We start from the raw sequence: 25,593 nt of genomic DNA, 5'->3' as shown, positions 1-25,593 counted from the left end.
GAAAAGGAAGAGGCCAGACTGAGGTGAAGGAAAAACGGTGGGCTTTTGGTGGCATCAAGAAGGCGGAGTTTCAGCTCTGCCATCTCAACTAATAAATTCCTATTGACTATTGTCCATCAATTCAGCTTTTTTACTATGTTCAAAGTGCTCTCAAGCATCATGATCAGAAGTCAAAATCTAGGTACTGTGGTAGGAAAGTTCTGGACAGAGATCATGTTATCAGGAAGTCAGGATGACAGCTGTATGATGGGTCTAGACAACGTGGTATCATTCAAGTGTATCTTAAAAGCTATCCTCAAGTTCTTTCAAAATGCTGAATATTAATCCCAAGCAGGACTTAACTAGAATAAGGATGGATCTATGCAAATGTACCTTCCCTTCCACTGCTTCTGAGAAACTACTCACATCTATGTCCGAGCACTAGTAGGCCAAGCGGATCGTCTCTGTGTATTGTTGTGCAGACTGCGGAACCGAACTTTTGTTAAGGGGTTCGGGCGACATCCCAAAGCCGAGGACGAAAGCTGCTAACAGTCATCTCACTTCCCGAAATACTGGCTGTGCGCTGCAGAAACCAGCTTGTCACGCTGGAGCAGAGGGTGAAAATTCTTTAGAGAGCTTGACACGTATCCCCTGGAATTCACGGGACATGGTGAACAAAGAGATTTTTCTGACTGTTCCCTGGAAAATTCCACAGGCAGGAGGAAGGCTAGAGGAGACTGATGTGCCGAGTAAGGAGAAAAAGCAGCCTGAACCCGGGCACTTCACACGGCAAGGATGCTGTCCTGGTGGGGCCCTGCCTACCAAGAGGCTGCCCAGAAAGGTGAAGAACCTCAGCTTTAAGAGGGACACTGAGGTGAGAAACCTGCAAAGGGTAACCATTCTGATTCCAGGGTTGCGTCTCTTCCGGCACATGGAAATCATTTCCTAATACAGTACTAGGCTCAGAGAGGAACTCAGTAACTATCACTCATTCATGACACAATGTTTCTGAAAACCACTATTATTAATAATTCCTTAGACCTTAGCTACTCAAAGGGTGACCCATGGACCAAGCAGCACCCCATCCCCCTGGGAACTTGTTAAAAATGCAGAATCTCAAGCCCCACTCCAGGATCTACTGACTCGGAACCTACATTTTACCAAGAGTCACAATGATTCTTATGAATATTAAAGGGAAATAAGCACGGGCTTAGACTACAGGTCTCCATCAGAGTTATAAGTATCACCTGCATCGTTTGCTGTCAAACTACACATAACCCCAAAGCACACCCAGAATTCTGATTCAGGAAGCCAGGGTGTGGCCTGGGCATCTGTACCTTTTAAGTAATCCACGGGGCATTCTGTTGTATCACCAGGACTGAGACCACTGATTTAGTGACCATTGGGCTGGTGAGGGCAGGTATTAGAAGCCAAGTTTCGGCAAGAGTGCCTACAGACCATCCTACCATCAACTTTTTAACACAGGTGAACCCACTTCTCCTTCCAGATGTTTAAGTCACTGCCAACCTCCAGCAAAACACACTATTGGCTACAAATCTTCTGCAAGCCATGAGGACACCCATTCAAAATGATCAAAAATGGCACACCCAGTGGGGACAGGCAAAGCAAAACAGGTTGAAAAGAATCCCAGAGGCCTCCAACTTGAGCCCTGTCCACAGCTGCCTGGGATATGTCAGTATGACTTAGCGCTGACTTCTCATAAAGGCTTGTTATTTGTGAATGAAGATGAAAGGAACCATTCACCAGCCACCACCAAATGTTAGGTTTTCTTGTCTAGATTTTGTCTTGAGGGAAGAGAGAACAGGACCTGATTTAAATCAGACCCTGCCTTCGCCGCGGTGATTGCTGCATACCCAAATACCCAAATTCAGCCACCGCTGGAGCAGATCACATTTCATACAGACCAGCTAAAAGAGAGCCCCAACTCTTGAATCTCAACCCAATTTCTAGGATACACTATTAGGCAAATTGGGCATGATTAGTCCCTGGTGCTGGATGTTTCTAAGAGTTAATTTCCTTAAGTGAGAACTCTCTGAATTCTAAAGTTTTCAAGTAGCTGCCAGGTAAAAGAAGAAATACTTCTGGCAGAAAATGGCCTATAATATGATGAAGTCTGACAGAAGGGAAATGATAATTACTGTATGAACAGCACAGTCAGGAGCCTTTTACCAAATAAGGTTATGATTTCTGCAGTGAGTGTATTTCAATAAAAGGATATTTTCAGCCTGAAGACCTTAGCCTCTTTTTCAAAAACGGTGTAACAGGGTAAATTTTGTTGAATATGAATGCATCTATTTATCAAGTACACAACTTCGCATGAATGTCGTTTATTTTTTTCTTTCCATACAACAGGATGGTTTTCTGGGCACATTTTGGGACTTTCAGATGTTTCTAATTACCCTCTGTGTACACCCAATAAAACAGCTGGCTCAAGATGTTACTAATACCACAAGAAGGCCCAAAGGGCTCATAAATCACCCTTCCCATAGGGACAATGCAGTGGCAGAAAGTGACATATTTTAATCTTGCTAAACAGACTTAAGAATGTTCTAGTATACTTTCTGAATCTGCCAAAGGGCAGTGGTCTGTTTTCCACACTGCAAAAGATTTTAATGTCAAGTTTCCCTTTTACCTTTTCTAGGGAAAAACTGATGAAAATTAGGCTGAGTTATTGTATTAGGAAAGCTTAGATAGTCCCCAAAATCCAGAACAAGTTTTCATGAAATCTGATGGGCATCTGAAGTTTGGTCTCAGAGTGAAGAAATCTCTCATTACTGCATAAGGTTGTTTCTTTTTTCCAGCAAATCTTACAAAAAGCTAGCACTGCATTCATGCCAGTTTTTTGGGTTTTTTTTTTTTTTAGTAATTGTTGCATGAGTCTAAATTCAAGGTGGTGGAGTCAAGCAGTAAACCATTCCTTAAACCTATATATACCCTTCAACTAAACAGAAAATCAAGTTTTAATAAGTCTGCATCAATGACAATATTACATTACAGCACTGGCAATGGAAGGGCATCTGCCTCTTCTCATTTCTTTGTGATAAAACTTTAGGGAATGAATTGCAAACAAACTTCCTCACTAACTGTATCCTTCCCCATTTGGTAGCTATTTTATTTTCCCAGCCCAAAGAGGACTGTGTGGCTGCAGAACAAAACATTTTCACATCATCTGTGATGTTAGTTCCAGGACGTTTTCCCAACAATACACACATTCATTACTCCTCCTCCACGTGGAAAAAGCATATACACCTTGATATTAAAAGCTGATACAAATGTTTGACTTTCTGACTATAGATGCAAAATTGAGCCCAACCCCTATGCCAATAAATGCCACAGGTATAAACTGTATCACATAAATGTGGTTTCAGTATCTATTTTAAGTTCGGCAGCATCTTTAAACTTAATCTAACCTAGGAGTCCAGAGATAAACTTTCACAAATGACAGCCAAGTGAATAGCACCAAGTAGAATCAAAGTTATAACCGCCCATCACTGGGGATGCCCCATCTAGTCAAGATGATTGCTTTTCCTCCTGACCACAGCTTTTGGTTCCAAAATGTGCTACATTGTTTAAACACTCTCACCCTTGCCAGCAGACTTGGCAACATGCAAGAGCTTCCTGGGTAAGCAAGTCAACCCCTCAAAGCGGTGGTGTGTGATCCACAGCAGACGGGAGCACGGCACTAGTACGTTGTCCCTGCCACGTGATGATGATGATACCTGACAATACTTCGTGGGCAGTCTAACCGTAAGCGAAGAGCCTTCTGTGCACTAGGCGCAGAGCACCAACATGAAGGAGTAAAAGAGACATCCTCCTGTCTTTCTTGATGCTACTGTACTATCAAGATCAGTAAACGAAGGTAGCATACCCTATCCAAGCTCCAGGTGATGTAAGCGCTCTCCCGGGTTCACAGGAGGTAGGGTTTGCTAATTAAGAGAAGGATTTGTTATCTTCAGAAGGAGAGAAACTTTCAAGGCAATCCAAGGAACCCACGTGCACCTCCAGCCTGCTCCTCATGAGCCTCAGAACAGCTCTGCAAGGAAGGCCAAGGTATTATCGGATTCATTTTATCTGCGTGGAATCAAAGAGGTTAAAGCACCAGCCCACGGTCCTAGGACCAGCCACTAGTACACCTGAGCCAGATCACCGAGTGTCGGTTAACATGGACGTGACCAGAGGTGAAAATGGAGGGGCGGAGAAGCACAGGCAGAAGCATGTGAAATGGAACTTGAGGTTGTTCCTTCAAAGACTGTGAGTATTTAGATAGATGCAGGAACAGGGAGCAGAAATTCCATACAGTGGGAAACTGTACTAAAGGTATGGAAATCTAACTGCACTTTGCCCTGAGGAGAAAGTACACTGCAGGCAGTGTTAAAAATGGAAAACCCAAACTCCAAGCAAAGTGTTACACAGGTGCCCTTTTTTCATGCATCTTGCAGACACTGGAATGTGTTCTTTCCTATGACCCCAAACCCTCTAGAGACTTCTCAGATGATTATTCTACTCCTGTGATTTCAGTTGCCTGAGAATTCACGACGAAGCTGTTCTGGGCAGGGCTGTATGTAACACCCTTACACGGGCACCTGCACAGACAATATGGTTTTGTCAACCAGAATTCACTAAGCATCTCTACAGTGAGGCACTGCACTGGCCTGGGGACACCAATGTGATGTAGACAGGGCCCTGTTCCTAAACAGTTCAGAGCTCAGTGGAAGAAACAGGCATGGCAACAAACGAGGGGAGTGAGGCTCTGCCGCCTGAGTGGTGCTTGGATGACTCACAAAAGCAGTAGATGACGCCCAGGCAGATGGGGTGGGGGTGGGGGCCTCCACCTCCAGGCAAAGGCGGCAGTGTGGACAGAGGCACAGAGGGCTTGGAGCACTGGGGGTCCTCGGTTCCTCTGGAGGCTCAGTTTGGCAGAAACAGAAAGGGGGCATAGCCAGTGAGCCAGGAGGCAGCTGACCCTGGAGGGCCCCACGTGCTATGCTAAGCAGTTTGGAGTTTTCCAAAGATCATTCCACATGCTCAAGCTGACAGACTAGGGAAGAACACACATTTTGGGACACTGTGTTGCAGACACCAAGGAATTTTGAAAGGTCATTTATCCTAGGCTAGCCTTGCACGACTCCTTTAAAAAGTCCCTTCCCTCACCCCTTCATGATACAGGCCAGGCACGGCTTAAAAGGAGCAATCAATCACACATGCCTTTCTCACGGAGTTATTAGCAAACTGCTGAACCCTCTTTCACCTAAGGTTTTTTTAAAGCTGTCCTAACTCCAGACATACTTTCTCATACTGCCCACTCTGACGCCTCTCACTTTCTCAGCTTCAAGAATCTTCACCTTCAATCAAACAGCATCTCATTTTCTCCTGATTTGGACTTTTAGGGTCAACCTATTGCCCCTCCTTGGTCCAACCGACACCCAGAACCATCTTTCCATGCAGCCCCCTCCACCTGCTACCCTCCCCCTAACGTGAACACGTGCATGTGCGTGCGCGCGCACATATGCACACACCTACCCTTGTAACCAAGCTCCGTGCCAGAAATCCTGCGACTAGACTTACACAAAATAATGTTGGAGAAAGAAGTGACACAGCTTTTTCTAGTAATTTTTGTCTGTATCTAAGATCTTTTTTTTTTAATGGAGGTAAATCGTGCACGGTAACCATGAGCTCTACCACTGAGCTATTACCCTCCCCCTAAGATCTTATCCTTTTTTATTATAAACAACAAAAATTCCTTCTGCAATCATGCCAGGACCATTTTTTTCCACCCAGGGGACAAGACTTGCTTAACCTGTATCCTCTGTGTGTGCCTGATACAACACACATCGCTAAAATCCAACCCAGGATGACATATAGGAAAAGTTTGAATGAATGCTTCTGACACCGACCTTGAGAGATGCTCTACAGTTTAACAAACACAGTGACACAGTTAGATTATTAAGTTTGAGATGCTCCCTCCCAGAGCTTGCTACTTATTTCAAGTCTCTAAAACAGCATCTCACCAGAGAGCCCATCCTGACATGTCCTAAGTAGCGATCCATTCATCCCACCAACACTCCCCACTCTCTGTCCCCCTCTCAACGACTTATTTCTTCATCGCATCTGTCACTACCCGACAGTCTGGCATATCTAATGTTTCCGACAGTGTACTTTTTGATAAGTAGGCATTTGAAAATAGTGTACACATTTTTTAGTTTTTTCTATTTTGGCAAAATACCTATGAGGTCAAATCTACTACCTTAACCACTTCTAAGTGTAGAGTTTAGTAGTGTTAAGTACATTCATATCCCTATAAAACATTATCGTCAAACCTGAAACCCTGTACCCATTAAACAACTCCCTATTTCCCTCCTTCCACCAACACCAGCAACCACCCATCTCTTTCTCCAAGAATCTGACTATTCTAGGAATCTCCTAAGAGGAATCACAGTATCTGTCTCCTTGTGACTGGCTTGTTTCACTTAGCATAATACTCTCAAGGTTCACACACTGTATAGCCTCGTATTTTTAATGTAGCAGAAGGGCAAGGACTTTGTCTATTTTGTTTAGTGCTATATATTCCTAATCCCTAAACCAATCCCTGGCACACAGTAGGTGCTCAGTAAGTTTATGTTAGATGAATGAACGTTCCCAACGCCAGCCTTTTAAAGGCGCTTCGCAGCTTACACAAAGGACATGCTCTGCATTATGACACTCACTCAGTATTAGAAAACACTGGTAAGACTGAATGTATCTGGGAGTGGCTGGACAAGCTCATGAGCATTCTAAGTTGCTCAAATGAAAAGCAACCACTTTCTTTTAGTATTGGATGGCTCATCTTCAAAAGACAAAGCCTGTACAAGGCGTTAAGGGAGAAATACATGCATCAGTTCAAAGAGAACATGTTGCCTCTCACCAGTTTCTGGATGTGCTGGATAAACATCAAGGGATCCAAACAATGACAGGAGGGTGAAAGACAGTGTCAGAAGGAAGTTGCCAGAAAAAAGACGCACTGAGACTCCTGAGCAGTGATGTCAGTTTATTTAATGCCTCACTGAGAGTGAAGTTTCTTCCCTCCCTATGAGGAGAACCCACATAATGAGTGCAGCAACCTGGACGGCTTCCACCCGCCTCACAACTCTGTCGTCAATTGTTCTGTGACACACACAGCAAGATTCCCAGAGCAGAGCAGCGAGCCAGCCTCACAACAGGTGAAGGCGGCCAGAGGCTGTCATCATCGCCACGGCTGTTCAGAGGCCCATTTACACTAGTAGGTCACTAGTCTCCTACCTAAAAAACTGAGATGCTGTCCCTCTTCTCCTTTCCAAAATGATAAATAGCAATGACTCCCTTTCCAGAGAACTTTAGTAAGTTCTAAAAGGGTAAAATCCAAATTCCTAGGCTTGAAACTCAAGGTGCTCCACAGCCATGCCCCAGCCTACCTCCGCAGGCTCGTCATCCAGCATGACCATCCTTCATGCTTTCCACATTTAAATCCTACTCTCAATGTCCACAAACCCCCTGGGCCTTCTTGTCTCCATGCCTCGTTCTAACAGGTAAATTCCCTCTGCTATTAACTTTACCTCACCCTTCCCTCTACATGTCTCACCCGTCTTTATTTTGGGACTTGTCACTGTTTCAAGATGCATCACCCCCATCGGTCTACAATCAGGCAACGTGCGTTTACCCAGCTCCGACGATGAGCCAACATATTTAGCAGCTGGGAGAACATGAGGAATTGAACAGGGAAGTCTCAGGCTAGCTCCTCTCTCAAAGAATTCCTCCTCAGCCACAAGTGGCGACCCTGGGACCCTGCTATGAACGGGGGGTATTCCTGTGCACCCCTCACCTCTTCCTCAAAGCATAAGGCAGCTTTATGTTTTTCTTGTCCTGGAAAATTCAGTGCAGTGTTGTCTACATGGTCACTTCATACATGGTCACAGGAGGCATCACAGGAGGACAAGAGGTGTTTGGACTCTGGGATGACAAAACCTGACTTGAAGTCAACTATGATCAAACCACTGAAGCCTTGGTACTCACATCTTAAAACATGACTATTACTCACTTATCTCTCTCAGGGGAGGCAAGCACCACATAAAATAACATACAGGACCTTAGTTTTTAAACTATCAAATACTTTTGTAGTAAGCATTCAGGTGGTGCTAAATGGAACACAAGCCCCTCAGAACTCCTCAGAGAGAGCAGCATACAACCCAAGAGTGTTAGCTTAGCAGTCACGACTGCCTTTCCAGCTCTCTCCACAAGTAAGTTATGCCAAGCAACAGTATTATTTTATTTGAAATACTCTAGTTGTGACAACATAGAATTCCTATGTTCTTCTTATTAGAGGAACTTGTAACTCTATAAACAGCTTGAATGTCCCAGAAGGTCATCTTCATTATATCCCCATGAAATGTTAAGAATCCATTAAAACAACAATAGTTAACCTGCCGGCCCACCCAGCTAGGGACATGTTTCCATTTTTTAAAAAAGACAAAGGAAGGGGAGTGCAAGGAGGCAAAAGTCACAATGCCACCCCAAAGTCACTGTAACTAGAATCTGCTTTACAGAAAATTCCTCTTAATCTAAATATCCTGTTACATCAGGTCAATCTCACACTCATAAAAAATGAGTTTATCCTAGACTCTCAGAGTACTTCCTGAGGTATCATTCATTCAGGCCTCACTTCTAGAGTCACATCAAGTAGAAGTTATAATTCTGCTTTCTCCCACTGAATACTCAGGAAAAGAGACTGTACGATAATCACCACAAGAAATGCACCTGTCTTCTCACATCTGAACAGCCCACGCTCAAAGTCACCATGGACCAGAAAGATAACACAAAAGTAGCACAAAAGGAAGGAAGGGACCAAGGTCACCCCTGTGCCTGCTACAGAACAGCCCTATAACCACCTGCCTGGTGTGGACGAGCGACCTGGACCTGGAGAGGACGGAGAGCAAGATGAGCATAACCAAGGGCTAGGAGGAAACCAGGATGCGAAGCCAGGGCTGCTCGATTCCCAGCTGCTTATTCTGCTATTCCCTCCAGCCATCCCACAAAACCCAACTCCCTCGGGTCCTTGCTTCGCTGGCACCTCCTGCACATCACCGTCGGATCCCAGAGAGTTAGAGAGGACACAAGGAGACCTGGGCTCTAGTCCCAGCTAACTGCCTTGCTGTGTAATGAAGGCAAACCCACTTAAGCCTGTGTCCCTCAGTTCCCCTGTCTAAAAAAATTGTCACAATAATATCTGTTCTCCTTCCTCCAAAAAAAAAAGGGGGACATCACCATGGAAATGTTAAAAATTATTCTTGCTGTTCTGATCATCAAAGTGGATTATTTAATGAAGGTGCCTTAACTATGAAATCCACAGGGCTTTCCTGTATTATTTTGACTCCGTGGGGCTGGGGTCAGCAAACTCGGCACTGGAGTCAAATTCAGCCCATTGAGTGTTTCTGTAATGCACCACACCCACTCCCCTACACACCGTCTGCGGCTGTTGTCACGACACCACATAGGGTTGAGTGCCTGTGACACACACTGTATGGGTTGCAAAGTCTAAAATATTAACTATCTGGTCCTTTAAAGCTTGCCAGTCCCCACTTTTTAGTAACCTTAAAAATCAGAGGCCAAAGAGTTGCTGACAAATTACAATACATTTTGAATTTTCTCAAACTACAATTTTCCATATGATGTATCTTATTTGTCAAAAGATTTAACACACTGTCAACAAATATACACATAGAGAATACCAATTAAGAAACCACTTCCTTTAAGTAATAAAATTACATTAAACTGGTAAATCCCAAGAAGATATCTTATATACCTAAAAAATGAATTCCTGAAATTCTCTGTATTTCTAGAGAATCACAATGTCTGAAGTGGACAAAATTATCATCTTCAATAAAATGATGATTAAAACTTGTCCCTCAGATTATCCAATAGTTTAATTAAAATAAAGAAAAGAAATAGCTCGGGATGTAAGTGAAATATTTCCCATGATTTCCAATGTAAAACAATTCAATACGATGCCTTCTCCCTTTATATTCTTATTATTATTTAATTAAACGACATGGACAACCCTTTTGTGACAGAGTTGAGTTTCGATTTTGAAATATTTTGGTAAATAATTTTGCTCTGTTTTGTACTTTAAATATGCTATGTGTATCCTGTTCCTACACATCTGCTTAAACGCCAGAGAGGAAAGTGTGCAGCGTGTTTTAACAAGTAGACTTCCTCTGCTTCTCAAATCCTTCAAATATTTAGTTTCAAAGCGAATACACTGTAAGCCAAAAAATTACCACCCATCCCCATTACTCTGTCATTCCTACTGTAAAGATTTATGAGAAATGCCAAAAGAAAGAGGAACAGACGTGATCGATGATGATGGAGGAAGAAAAGCAACAAGAGTAAGGAAGGCAATCGAGAAAAGTTAAAAATGAGAAAAAGCCTTTAAGCCCATAATAACCTAATTGGGAATTACTTTTCCCCTTCCTTGTCTATAGCCCTCCAAAAAAGCCAAGAAACAATTTCACTTATTACTGACAAAAATTCCTTAGATTTTAGGGATGAGCTGAATTTGAGAGGTCACGAGATATAAGCCATTTATTTTATGGATGAGAAAATACTAAGGTCCAGAAATATCAACTGTCACACCCTGTGGATTAGTTAGTTAAGCGGTGGGACCAAGACCGGAATCTAGTTTCCTGATCATCAGTTTAACACACTTCCCATTAGATTCAGCTCTCTGCCCTGCTCAAGCCTGACGGCACCTAATGGCTGAATTCTTTTAAAAAATATGCCCAAAGTCCCCGATCATAGCCAGGAAATCAACAATACCCTTTTAAGTAGTACCCATGGGCACAAGTTATTTTTTTTCCCAAGCATAGACTATTAAGGATAGTTCTTCGACCTCAAAAGGAACAGGAATTATAATAAAGCAGTACAATAATCAGAGAGCTAATAAGAACTTCATGCTGCCTCCTTGTATTTTGTCTTGATGGAAATCAGTTTGAAACAGACACCCCTCGCCTCAGACACATGCTCCCAAGACTAAACAGCAATATTCCATAAAAAGACCAGATCTAGCCAGTGTTATTATCTGTCTGACATTTGGGTTATTCTTGTGAGCAACTCATAAAGTAACGTGGGTGTCTGTGATTATTTGAGTACACATGGCAAACCATAATTGGTCAAAAAATAATAAAAGACATTTTTCCGTGACAAAAATACCGTATTGCATGACAACATGGCAGTGTGACAGCATTCAGTGGACCGCAGTACTTTCTCCATTTACAAAGAAGTTAAAAAGAAACAGGGCTTTTTAAAAGTAAAAAGGCTTTTTGCAGTAACTACCATAGTTCATATTTAAGTTATGAAAGATTAAAAGCTTTTAAGTGCTGACAATAATCCACTAGCATATCCTCCCCGACATTCATGTCACATATCAACTTATAATTCAGTTTTTCGATACACGGCAGAAACGTGGCAAAAGATGTCAGTCTGTATCCCTTTCTATATCTAAAATACAGATTCTGACAATTTTTAGAAATCTTTTAGGATCTGGCTATTTGTGAAATAAAAGTTTAAATTTAATCACCACCATCCAAAGTTGCTAACACGAGTCAAATCTAACATAAATTCTACTTATCAATGAGCAGATAAAATCTGAAGCTGGTCAGTGCAAGCTGTGCATTAGGGCTCTGATTTAAAGCCTGTTCCCTTCTGTCCTACTGACGTCTCCCCGTCACCACAAGGCTGTGCACATGATAAGCAATAAGGGGCAATGTGCTACTTGCCATTTTTCTCAGAAAACAAAAATCAAGTTAAAAATCATTCCAAAAGCAATGGAAAGGATCTCATGAGAGCAGCGTACTCGTACTCCTAGACAGAAGCCCATTCAAGCCGAGAGCAGTGTGAATGGAGGGGTGGGCTCTAAATGCTACGATCTCATAAAACTCTATTCGGTACAGACAGTTAGGGACCGTGGAGGAACTCACCCACTCGGAAGTTCGTGGCTGTCAGGGTGTCGGCAGCGTGACCATTCTCACTAATGAGAGTGGTGGTGTTCCCCTTCTCACAGCTGTTCTGACAGCTGCCTTTGGTGCAGGTCACCTTACAGATGCTCGGAGTGAAGACCACCTTGATGCGGCCAGTGTGGTTACTCACTAGGAGCGGAGGCAGGGAGAAAAAGAACAACAAACACATCAGCTTAGTATCCATGAACTCGCCTTGGAAGGTTTAAGAAAAAAAAAAAAAAGGAAAAAGAGAAAGGAAAGGAGGGAGAGGGGGAAAGAGAGAGCCCACAGCCCGACAGGTTTAAGGCAAGAGGGAAGCCTTCAGTGCTCGCTGCTCTGTATCCAGTGGTGTCTCTGAAACAGGAGTAGGAAGCTTAGCAAACAGAACTCTGGGATGCACTCCAAAACCACATTTGAAGTCGAGTCACTGGAGTGGGATTACTAACCACAATGCTGCACTTTATTCACGGGCAGACAAAGAGCAGGACGGAGGGCACGACAGATGAGAGCGCCAGCCCTGACAGGCAGATGTAATGCACAGAGGTTGGCCGTGCACCTAGCGGTGAATAAACTCTTGTGTCCTCGACTTGCATACTTTCCCTGTTCTTCCACTTATTAAGTCACTATTTGCAGCCCGACCCCTGGAAATGTTTTAGGCATGCGGCATGTCTGAAAACATCTGTCTCAAATCTCCTGGCACTCCCAGCTAAAGTGATCAAATCCTGTGACGCAGCTGCGGGAGCCCATTCCTTTTTCACAACTCTGGGGCACACTTTCTCCACATTAAATTTCTGCCACCTTTATTTTGTTTTACTGTGAACAGGGTCTGTCTAAGAAAAAGGGAGGTCAGGTCCCAGGACTAAAGGGTAGCCACCATTCCAGTGCCATCCTGGAGCTCTCCCTGCGGCTCGTCACCAGCCCCAGACACAGGTATTTCTTCCATCCACACGGCCCTCTTTAAAAACCAGGGGCTATCACCTGCTGCACAGCAGGGGCAGCACCTTATCACAAAATGGGCAAGCATCTCCAAGACAGATTCTGGGTGGTAATCCTGGCTCAACCATCGTGTGACTTGGACCTGTGTTTTCACCTTTCCTCCAAAAGCGGAGAAAATCAGAGCTGATGTTTTTCCAGCCAGTTTTAACTTTCAGCATCTCTCAGGGGTCAGCAAGCTATGGCCCCAGGACCACATCTGGCCCACTGCCTGTTTTTTTAAAATAAAGTTTTATTGAGACACAGCCACACACGTTGTCTATGACTGCTTCTGTGCGATGACAACAGAGCTGCACAGAGAAGGGATGGCCTCACCCAGAACTGCCACTTGGGGCCAGGCCCCAGTATCAACTCTGGCAAAGTGTGAGACAGAAGCCCTATTTTGACATCCATTTGTGAAGTGCCCCCAGCCAGGTCCTTCGGCTTCCCAGGAGCCCAGGCAGAAAGCAAAGACGGCAGCGGAGCAGAGAGAGCGGAAGAGAGATGATTCATCTCTGAAGCGTCAAGGCTGGTAGGAAGCAGCGCCCTTCCTGCTGCCGCCGCGTTACTGCAGTGGCCAAAGGAAAGCTGGCCTTCGGGCCAGCCTGTCCTCCTCCGTCCCCTGCCCAACAGAAGAGATTCTCCCCCTGCCCGCTGCTTTGGTTTGACCAGCAGTGTATTTTCAGAAAATTGTCCCAGAAACCTCTGTAGACCCTCAATAAAATCAATTGTGGTCAAATCTGAGCTTGGAAACAAAAACCTTAACCAAAGGAGCCATTAGAATTTCGAGGTTGGAATAGGGCTTCAAAGGTTCTCTGACACAACTTTTATTTGAATGCCTCTAGTAACAGGGAGCTCGTTACCTATTAAGATGGCACGTTCTAGTTAAGGGCAGTTCCTAAGAAGTGCTCATCTTCCCTAAGCTGCAGTAGGTCCTCACAGTCAGCTGCGCCCGTTAATCCCAGTTCAGCTCCCCACAGTTTCACAATCTAATGCCTCTTCCACACGAGAGCCTTTCAGCTCCTCAAAGACACTGCCACCGAAGCCCAGGAAGCTGAAGTTAGAAGGGACGAGAAGAGATCTGCTTGGGTTGGCCCTCCACTGAAAAGAAGACAATTCTTCTGGAGGAAAAATGCCCTCAGCTCTTGTCAAATGTTTTTCCAAGGCTGTTTCTCATTCACCAGTGGTTCTAACACAGAGATCAGGACACACAGTCTGAGGTGGGAAGACAACTTAGTGGCCAACCACGTCTTCCGGCACCTTGCAAGATGGCGTTCCAGGAACTTTTCCTACTGAAAGCCAAACAGTAAATATTTTCGAGCTGTAGGCCTAAAGGATTCTGCTGCAACTATTCAACTCTACTGCAGTGACAGGAAAGCAGACTGTCAAAAAACAGTAAAGTCAGTGAATGAGTGTGGCTATATTCCAATAAAACTTTATTTAAAAAAAAATTTTTTTCAAACCAGTGCTTTTAATGCTTTGGGGACATTTAAAATTTTTCTGGGACTGTACCTCAGAAATACTAAAAACTACAAAAGAATGCTGATTCTACAATCAGACAAAATTTACCAAGCTTGTTTGTTACTGTTCTTTTTTTTTTTTTAACAGTAACAAAAAATTAGCTGACTCTAAGTTGTTAGATCAAGCTTACAAATATCCTGAGAATACTTTGTGTGTGTAAGTGTGTGGAGCCCAAGGGAAAAAAAAGAGACAACATCATCCCACTTCAAAAGAATCTAAACTTCTATTTTTTCTGGCTCTTGGTACAATAATGAAGTTGGAAATCGGGTGCCAACTATTTTGTCTTCTCTGGCATTAGCTCGTGGTACCAGCAGCTGCCATGCAGATGCTCAAACCGTCACCTAAATTATGCTCACTTAGGTGAACGGAGACATCCAAAGAAAGCAAGCACTTAATCATTATTCCCGTTTCAACTCCCAGCTACAGTAGTCACTTTATAGGCACTTGAGAGTCTCCGGGCCTATTGTTTTTAAAACCTTAGCATGTTTCTTTGCCAGAGAAATTCTTTTTGGCCTGGAATCATCTGGATTTTCAAATGGCACAGACAATTTCATATGACTTAATTCTAATTTTTATAATGTTCACATCTTCTTGGAAGCAAAAGGTAACATTTTATTTCGTATGTCCCCCCTTGTGTTTTACAAGCATTCTGCTTCAAAGTAATCTAATTCTAAAACAGACACTTGTATTCTCAGAGGGTCGTCTTGTGTCTACAGGAAGCACCTATTTCCTCATTACAATTAATTGTAGTTTCCCATGTCAATCTCAGAATCAGTACTGAAAAACTCAACTGTTTGACACTGGATTGTCGTGCACAGCTCTAAGAGGACCTCCATAAACAGTAAGTGCATTAGAAAATATTCTCTCCTATGTCCACTCCTTTAAAATTATTCCCACATACCTAGGGTGTCATTTAAAAAGTTTAAGTTGTGAGGAGGGTGGCAAGGGACAGACTGGGAGTTCAAAATATGTAGATACTGACAGGCATAGGTAGAATAGGTAAACAAGATTATACCGTATAGCACAGGGATTTGACAACATTGTAAAATCACTATAATTCAATAAAAAAAGTTAAAAATAAAAAATTTTAAAGTTTAAGTTGTAACTAACTATACTTTTTAAAAAAGAAGAAAATAAATAAGTATAAAAAATAAAAAGATTACGTTTTTAAGTACACCAAGATACACTGCTGAGTTTCAACTTCTTCACGCGTGACAAACTAAAGACAGTACTACTCATCTCTCAAGAGTTCAGTGGGAATTCAGTAACAGTGGCCTATCCCCAGGGTCCATTTGGTCTTTAAGGGGCATCTTCCTCAAATGCCTTGAATGAATTAATACCCAAGGACCCCTAGTGCCTTGCATAAAGTAGGCAACCCAATAAATGTGGAACAAAGTGACTCGAAGGATGGCTATACTACCCCACAGAGATCAGGAACGCACAGGATGCTGGAGGTCATTCTGGTCGAACAGCCTGGTTTCACCAGTCTAGAAAGTCACACCCATGGGTCAAATCAGAGGAAGAAGGTCATCCCTGGCTGATGAAGAATTACGAGTCTTGAGAAGCCAAAGTCAGACCTGTCAGGAGTTCACAGGGTAATTGTTCGTATAGCTTTCATGCTAGGTCCCTCTGACCAAAACATGTAATTTTTACATCTCTGTAGGTCAATCAGCCCCAAAAATCTTAAGCAAGCACTTTCAAATTTGGGTTTTAGAGTCCTTGGCTAGAAACAGATTGCCTGGAGCAACACAGCACCTCCACTGGGCCTCCTTGTCAGTCAAGACACTTACGAGTCAACATCCTGTCTGCAGCTTCTGCCAGACCCTGCGTGCACACATACCTCTGGGATGAGGTGCTGGCACGTGGGCTACAACAAACCACAGATGTTCAGAGCGGATGGCAAACGGGATGGAGGTGAAGCCGATACCTTCCCTAAGATACGCTTTCATTTCTGCTTCCCCATCATTCATGACAGAGCACCATTCAGAAATGTAAACACTGTCCTTGACAAATGGACTTCAGTCGAGAAAAGAGCACAGCTGTCATCTTTCAGTCATTGAACTCGGATGGGACCAAAAGCAAAGGCAGCCAAAGAAGTAAATATAACAAGTTCAAGACTCATATCAGAGGTCATGAACAAAGAGTCTCTCCTCCGCACTCATCCAGAACGCTGCGACAGCCCAAGAGCGGTCATCCAGCTTCAACAAGGGGGGCCGATGAGCACAGGCACTGTCCTCAGGGAAGGAGACAGAAGCAACCTCTCTGTGGCTCAAAGCCACCACCCTGCCCTGTTGACTGGGGCCTGTTTAATGAGCCTTTGGAGCTCAAACAGTACACAGGTCACGTGGACGAGAAACTGAGCTAACAGCTCATTCTTCCACTCTGCGGTCCACTGCTTGCCCGAAGGCCAAGAATTCTTTGAAGGACAAATTGTAGAAGGATGAAATAATGCCTAGGATGACAGGACTTGACTGTTCAGCTCTCCAGGCTTGCCTGATTCCTCCTGGACTATTAAAATAATGCCCATTGAATACTCTGTTCCTCCAGAAAGGAGCTATGTAAATAGAAATCAGTATCAAATCTATTACTTCATCAGATTCCCCCCGGTCATGGAAAATTCTCCAAGAGGAAAACTCAGAGATCTCCAGTTCTGCTGTGGGTACATCCTCAGATAAGAATCTAGGCTTACATTCCAGCACCATCTCTAGAGTTTTTCCACAAAGAACTAAGTGAAGAGAAAAGAGAAACAGTTGCTACACGGGTGATACAATTTAAAAGGGGGGAAAAAAAAGAAATCGTCTGAGCTTCCTCCTCCTTTCAATTCTCCCGAAACAGTCACTGAAGGAAACCATATCAGTTATTCATTTCCCCCAAATACATACAGGATTTCCTTCCATTTTCTTACATGTAAGGAGACAGACCTTTAGAGAGGCAAAGGAGGAGAGTATATTAAATCATCTAATACAAGAATAAAGTTCTGGATATAATCTGAGTTCCTTGAAGAATCACTTATTTCTCATCAAAAAGCAGGCACTAAACATTTGCCATGTGTAAAAATGTAAACACTGTCCCCCAAATACTTTTTTGGCAGAAATGCAGCAGCTGGCTAGTTACACACACTCAAGTATGGCTTCACTTTTTATTTCACAGTGAAGAGGCTCTGCAGACACGGGCCCACCTACCGAGCTGGACCCAGGGCTGTCCCGCCTGCCTCCCAATGGACGGGTGGTCCCACCTGAGGCCAGTCCCTCCACAGCAATGGATCCCCTTTCTCCCTTGCCCAAAGACTTATTCCCCATTCATTCCCATTGCCGTGCAAACACACTGTCCTGCAAGTCATCTGTCGGGGACACCTCTCCCCTAGCTGTACCCATTCCACAATCGCAGACAGTGCTCTATTTCTCAGCTCTCCTCTCAGCAAAACTCCTCCAAAGAGCTGCTCTCCTGGCTCCACTGCCTCGCCTCCCATCCTCTCTCGAACCTGCCACAGTCAAGCTTTTGCTAACAGCACGTCACCAAAACTGCCCCTGTGAAGGTCACCCCTGGCCTCCACGTTGCCAAATCCAATGGCAATATTTCTCCTTTATTACTTCTTAAACTTTCAGCCTATTTGACACAAAAGAACCACTCTGCTTCATGATGCACTTTTTTAACCTGGCTTCCAAGGTACTCTGCTCTCTCACGGTTCCCTCCTCCCTTGCTGGCCACCGCTCCTCACAGTCCTGGCCAGGGGAGGCCCCAGAGCTCAGTCTTTGTAGCCTTTCCCTTCTACACTGACTTCCCAGATTCTCTCATCCCATTCTAATTATAGGTTTAAATACTCCACAGAACCCTGTATACAAAATGTTTAACTCTAGCCTGGACCCCTCTACCTTGTATATGTGCACATAGGTACTGAAGGGGTGTGTGTGTAACCAAGAATCCAACTGTGGGACTCTGCTAGGTAGATGTCTATGGTCTAAGGGACATCCCAAGTAAAACACTCAAAATGGAGCGTTGATTTCCTCCTATACCCAACTCTTCAAGTTCCTCTTCAAGTCTTCCCCGATCTCTGATTCTTCACCTTTTTTTGGTCATCTGAGACTCAACAGCACATGCAAATCCTGTCAACCCTATTTACCGAGTGGACAATTTCTCACCGCCTTCATGGCAAACACTCTGGTGTAATCCACTACCATCTTCTGTCCGGATTATTTCAACAGTCTCCCAGCTGGACTTCCTGCTTCCCGCTTTACCCTGCTATAGATTTTTCTCCACACAGCATTCAGTGCACCCTTTAATGGATGGCGGTCAGATCAGGGTGCTCCTCCCCTCAGTGGCTTCCCAGCTCAATCAGAATACTCACCAAAAGCCTCACGACAGCCCGCTGGCTCTGCACAAGCTGTGAGCTCCCTGACCTCTCTAACGCCTGCCCCCAACCCACCCACTCTGGCTTCCCTGTCATTCCTCTAATACCAGGCACATTCCTGTCTCAGGGAACTTTCTCTTCCCTCTGCCTACAATACTCTTCCCCCAGATACAGGAGGTGAGGGAGGAAGCTGTCTGTAAGACTTCCTCCAGAAAGTCATATTTTCAGGAGGCTTCCTGACTACCTGGCATAAAACTGCAACACCATCCCCTCCAACACATTACCTATCCACCATGCTGTATTTTACGTTTCCCATTTATTTATTTTTTTTCAGGGCCAACAACCTGTATTTTATTTATTTTTTTATTGAAGCATAGTCTGTTGTAATGTGTCAATTTCTGGTGTACAGCACAATGTCCCAATCATACATATACATACATATATTTGTTTTCATATGCTTTTTCATTAAAGGTTATTACAAGGTATTTAATATAGTTCCCTGTGCTATACAGAGAAATACGGGTTTTATCTATTTTTATATATAGTAGTTAGTATTTGCAAATTTCGAACTCCCAAATTTTTCCCTTCTCACCCCCTTTCCCCTCAGTAACCAAAAGATTGTTTACTATGTCTGAGAGTCTGTTTCTGTTCTGTAGATGAGTTCGTTAGTGTCTTTTTTCTTTTTTTTTAGATTGTACATATTAGTGATATCATACAGTATTTTTTTTCCCTCTTTCTGGCTTACTTCACTTAGAAAGACAATCTCCAGGTCCATCCATGTTGCTGCAAATGGCACTGTTTTGTTCTTTTTTATGGCTGAGTAGTATTCCATTGTACAAATATAACACAACTTCTTTATACAGTCATCTGTCAATGGACATTTAGGTTGTTTCCATGTCTTGGCTATTGTATATAGTGCTGCTGCTATGAACATTGGAGTATATGTATCTTTTCGAATTAGAGTTCCCTCCAGATATATGCCCAGGAATCGGATTGCTGGATCATATACTAAGTCTATTTTTAGTTTTTTGAGGAATCGTCATACTATTTTCCATAATGGTTGCATCAAACTACATTCCCACCAATAGCATTTCCCACTTACTATAAATACACTTTACAGAGTTAGCGTTTGATTACCATCATGAAAACAGACTCCACGAGGGCAGGGATATGTCTGGTCACTACTACATATTCAACATGTGTCTCATAATAAGTGCTTAAGAAATTTCAAATAAATAAGTGAATAAACTTCACTGACAGGGAACTAAAGAAAGAATATTTATCTAAGGGGTAACTGTCAGTAATGTTTGAAAAAATAAAGAATACTTCTATGAAACCTTTAGCCTCAAACCATTTATTTTATGTTATATTTGTCAGAGAGAAGTTTTTTAGTCATAAAAGTTTCAGATCAAGGGAAAGCACAAGTTGTTACTCAGGAAACCCTACCATCATTACAAAACAGTTTTCCCAAAATCATTTAAACATTACCAAAAAGTGGCCAATGAAATAAAGTACAAATTTTCAATTAAACATGTGAATGAGAGAATGACTGAATAAACAGGAAAGAGAAATTTCTCAAGCACTTTTTCAAAAGAAAAACAGACAATTATTTGCTCCCCAAATTTCACAACATATTATGCAAAAATCAGTGACACATAATGGAAACTTTCACTAATTTTATAAATAAAATTTATGATGACATCTAAGGAGTTTAGTTTTTAAACCTATTTCTGATTTACTTTGTATTCACTCCCTTTGTTAGGCAAACAACAAGGAGGAAATTAAAAACACTACTACCCAGATTCTTCGAGTCTGATATGAATTGACATTAAGCCACAAAATCCACCCAAAAAGAGAAATACATTTTGGTTCCCAGCTCAGTGAGACTGGCAGAGGGACTAACCAGAGGTCCAGCAACAAATGTGGTAGATTTCATCCCAAATTTCCACTTATTTTAGGAGATGGGTCTTATTTCCATTTCACTCATTTAATCTTTGGTTTAGCTTGACTCGAGATTCAACGACTAAGATTTTCACCTAGAATCACAACTTTTCTCAACTCCAACCTTGCCCTGTCAGCCAGATTCCACTGTCCGCAGCAGGACTTTAAAAAGCACACCTTGAGACTATCAGACTGTTTTCATCTTTCCTTCTTCTCCTTGGAGTTTTTCCTCTTAAAATACCAAACCTACATTCCCTTCTCTAGAAATATAATTAAAGGTCCTATTTTTATCCCTGGAACATAATCAAATATATTTGAAGATATAATACATTTTATAGTCAAAAGAAGCTAAATTTTACCCAACAAGTAGTTTACTCACCCAGCAGGCTCTGACCCAGTATTTGGGAAAAGAAAATACTGTTGGTAATAAAACTAGAGAACTAGCAAAACAAACCAATGGCTCGCTGACATTTTCATTTTCTGACCTTTTTTCTAAAATATTTTTCTTTAACATCATAGACCCTGAGGGGATTCAATGGACCAGGCATTCTTCAGTTTACAGATGAGCAACACCCTGGAAAGCTCAGGACAGGCTGTGGACTTTAGTCCAAGGAAAGAGGTGACAGCAACGTAATTGGATGAGGTACACGCCTCAGTCCTGCTGGCCATCGTCCCATGGTGTCTTCTTCAACATGACTTTAAAAACTCCCCTATCTAGAACATGTGGACATCTCTCCTCTGCTCCTAATCCTGAATACCAGAGAACCATCCCATCCAGAATGGACAGTGGTGCCTGAAATGCTGATGATGGAGTTGAAGAAATACAACCCCAAGAAGACAAGACTTAAGTTCTTAACTTGAAAAGTAGTAATGAATAATGGGAGGGTAGTGGAGGGGCGCAGTAGACCCATTTTCTCAGTTCTGAATTGAGAAAGTAATTCACTGCCTCGACCTAGAATCCTGACCATCATGGGAACCACACTTGGGGAGGGTTAGATGAATTTGCCCAGGGACTTTAAGAGGAGTTTTTTTTGGCATCCAGGTTCAAGCTGAGTAACATACTCATCTCCCAAGGGATAAATACCATGGAAGGGATGCATTTTTTTTTCATGTGAAATGTCTCCACTTCCCTCAAAGAACCTATGTCAGCCTTCACAGCAGCACAGCTCTAGATCCCACACTGTGGCCAGGGCTGTGGAGGAGGCTTCAGAGCAGCTGACAGGAGGACCACTGTCTCTGAATCAAGAGAACAAGCTGCCGGGCAGTAACACCTACCTGCCCTCCACCGCTCACCCGCGTTCAGTCTGGCTAGTTTGCCTGCTCCTTACAGAAACAGTGGGCTAGATATGCTTCGCGTGACTCAAATTTTCTGTCCCTTAATTTTAGAACAGAATTAGGTTTTATTTATCCCCACATTTGTTGTTTTCCCAAAGAGAAGTAAATGGAGGCATTTGTTATCGGTCTATCACTCACCATTCCATAAATAACATCAGTTTGTACGTGGAAAAGCAAGTCTGACTGAAATGGATAGATATCTACTGGGCTATGTGTTTACCAAGGAACGGACTTCATGGCTTATGCACAAGCTTGACTGGGTGGAGGCATTCCTCATGAGTGTCCCCAGTTATCTATACCATTTACTTTGAGACTTAGGATTCCACAGAGTCCATGTAATTGTTGTGACAAATACTTCTAACAAAATCAAACTCCTTAAAATGAAATTAAGACTCTTCGCCCACCTACATCCGATCTAGCCTCAACTTCAGTAACCACATGTACAGCCGGGGCATCAGCTTGGTGTCCTCCCCCAAGAAAAGCTTTCCTCCCTTCTCTCCACTTTTCATCCTTTTGACCTGACTCAACTCCCCACTCCCCTCCACAATTTTCACCAACCCAGGGACAACCCAGAGTTACCATCTTCCATTGTTTCTTGGCTCTTTGCACATACTTCTATTTATGTACATTTCTCTCCTCCAACTTTCCCTCAGCTTCAATCAAGCCAAAGAAAACAGTCTGTATTCTTCTCCTCCTCTGCTATTTTTAAACACACATCCCACCTGGTGGTTCTCCCTTTTTGGGAAGGGGAAAGAGTATGTGGTGAGAGGGGAAGGACATAGGAAAGAACGCAGAGGGAGGAACTGAAGTGGAACCAGGGCAGTCTGAACTCAGGCTAGGAACACGGGGGGAGACTGACAACACACAGTGCAGTCACTTTTACCCAAACAACTAATACCTGGATGTCACAAAACACTAACAGAGCTGAATGCCATCAAGGTTCTAGTCCCTTCTTAAGGCGGGGTGTGGAAATTTCTCCCTTATGCTAAAGGCAGACACCAGGAAGAAAATGACTCATTTCACTTCACAAAGCCTAAATTCTGCTTGAAAGAAAAAAAAAAAGTCCAAAGACAAGGCAGAGAAGGAAACCAAACCCTCCGTGCTCTGGACAGGCATTCTGACCCCCTGGAGTGCCTTGGTCAGGAATAGACACCTTGATGTGCCTCTGAGAGATCACAGTTCTTACATGCAGACAATGAAAATCCAGTGTGAACAATATACGGTAAATCTGAATGCCTTTTATTTAAAGAAGCACCAAGGAAGCTAAAGATATGAGTATCTTTGCAACTGTCAGAACTCCTCCAAAGTTTGATGGACTCAACTGAAAGAAAAATCTGTTAAAGCAACCAGTTGTACAAAAGAAAACTAGCATTTTTAAAGCTCCAAAGTAGAGTTATAGAATCAGGGACACCCATGCTTTCAGAACACCCAGCACAAGTTTCTCTCTGGCTCAGTTTTTAAGTGACTCCATCAAGTGCTCCCAGCTACTCTCCCCAAGGGATTACGGCCAAATTCAATACATCTCATTGCAAGACAACGTTTTAGCCTAAATATTCCTGTTCTCAGAATCATCATACTATATCTAGCTATGCTCCAGTATCATGTGATAAATAGAATAGAAAAAAATGATTAGCTGCCAATGAAAAATGAATTACTGATGTGTAACTACACACTAAGTTTTTCAGCTGTCAGCTAATTCTTTTGAGGTAACTCATTTTCAACTTCTTTCCCTTTTGATGCTCATCAAGATAAGGCCTTTCCTGTTCACCACTGATGGTTTTAAAACATGTCCACAAGGTCTCTTCTTTGTCTTTCTTCAAAAGATGACATCCAGTTCCCCTCGCCTTGAGCCTGGTTGGCCTTAGTGACTCATGTCTAAAGAACAAAATAAAGCAAAAGTGATATTTTGCGACTTTGGAGACTAGATCATAAAAGGCATGCACTGCAGCTTCTGTCTTGCTCTCTTTCTTGGATTGCTCATTCTTTGGGGAAGCCAGCTCCCATGCTGTGAGAACACCTGGGGAGTCTACAAGGGGCCCATGTGGCAAAACGCTGAAGCCTCCTGCCAATCACCACGTGAGTCAGCAATCCTGAAAGCAGATCTTCCAGCCCTAGGCAAGCCGTGAGATAACTGCGGCCCCTCACTGACATCCTGATTATAAACTCCATAAAAGAACCTGAGCCAGAACCAATCAGCTATAGTAATTCCCAATTCCCAACCCACAGAAACCAAGATAAGGTTTGGGATAGTCTGTTACACTGCAATAGATAATATAAACGCACACACTCCTCCTCTGCTTTTCTGACAACACAGAAACAGTAATGTTTGGCCCTTTCTCAATGTATAGAGCACTGTCTGCATGACGGATAAACTCATGACACATGGATGGAGTGCTTACTAAGCTACAAAGCTCACACAAACACATTTCTCAGACTAGGGAAGTACAGAGGCACTCATCAGAAACCTGACCAAGGTCATTTTGTTAGGAAATGGTAGAAGCTGGGCGTTCAATGCAAGCCTTTGTTCTTTCCTCAAAACCCCAATGCCTGTCCTACACTTAATGAGCATTACTATGAACGTTGCATCACACTAAGCACTTGGAAAGGTTGGGATGAAGGAGGGAAACTAAGTTGGACTGGACCACAAACTGTGTGTTTAGCAGCAGGTGAGCGATCATATCCTTCATCTCACTTTATTCTTACAACCATTCCATGGAATAAGTGTTAAGATTTGTATTTCACAGAGAAACTAACACAGCTTCAACAGGAGAGGACACAGTAAAGCCACTCACTGACCCCACCACCAGAATCCTGAAAACTAGAGAAGAAAAAGGACACACTGCATGATTCAACCCATCTACCTGAGAAGGCTGCAGCAGAGGCCGTATGAAATAATCTATAAGGATGTAATTCATAAGCTGTTAAATGCTACATAAATGCACGAAGGTATCATTATACGTGGTCAGCTCTTTACAGAGTAACTGTGAGAAAAAAACAAACTGGTAGTGACACTTACCCCACGATATGTTATAGAGCAAAACACACGAGCAAATACGGGAAATTTTCATCTCAGGATGTTTGCTTTCATAATCATACTTATTATTAAAAACCCTAGAATAAAGTAAAATTCTACTGTGGACTTCGGTTCCTACACAATTTCCAGATAAGATCTCACTGGCTTCACATTCTTGAAAGGCATCTTGAAACGCATTTCAAACCGCAATAGGAATCCATGATTAGAAAGGCTTATTTTGCATTTGGATTATTTTTGGTTAAAACAATTCTTGCCGGAAGCTCTACGTTGAGATAATTTTTAAAGTGTGTTATGGTCATTAAAGTCCTATATATAATAAAGTTGACAAGTTTTTAAAATACAGTCAAATTGACTTCATACAAAAGTAACTTAAAAGAAGAGGTGAACAGTCATCTTTCAATGAACAAGATTTGTTTTGGCAATTTTTAACTCATTCTATT

General features: G+C 42.8%; 1 protein-coding gene across 1 annotated transcript in view; it reads right to left on the bottom strand.

Moving 5' to 3' along the window:
* Window positions 1-25,593, bottom strand: part of LTBP1 (latent transforming growth factor beta binding protein 1) — a 369,767-nt gene that overhangs the window by 198,038 nt on the left and 146,136 nt on the right. Inside the window, 1 exon segment of the mRNA XM_032497326.1 lies at window positions 11,985-12,152. Within this exon segment, the coding sequence (XP_032353217.1) occupies window positions 11,985-12,152 (168 nt within the window).

Source organism: Camelus ferus, chromosome 15, assembly GCF_009834535.1.
Source record: "Camelus ferus isolate YT-003-E chromosome 15, BCGSAC_Cfer_1.0, whole genome shotgun sequence".
Classification (NCBI taxonomy): domain Eukaryota; kingdom Metazoa; phylum Chordata; class Mammalia; order Artiodactyla; family Camelidae; genus Camelus; species Camelus ferus.
The sequence above is the reverse complement of the archived record's forward strand: the minus strand, read 5'-3'. Positions and strand labels throughout refer to the sequence as shown.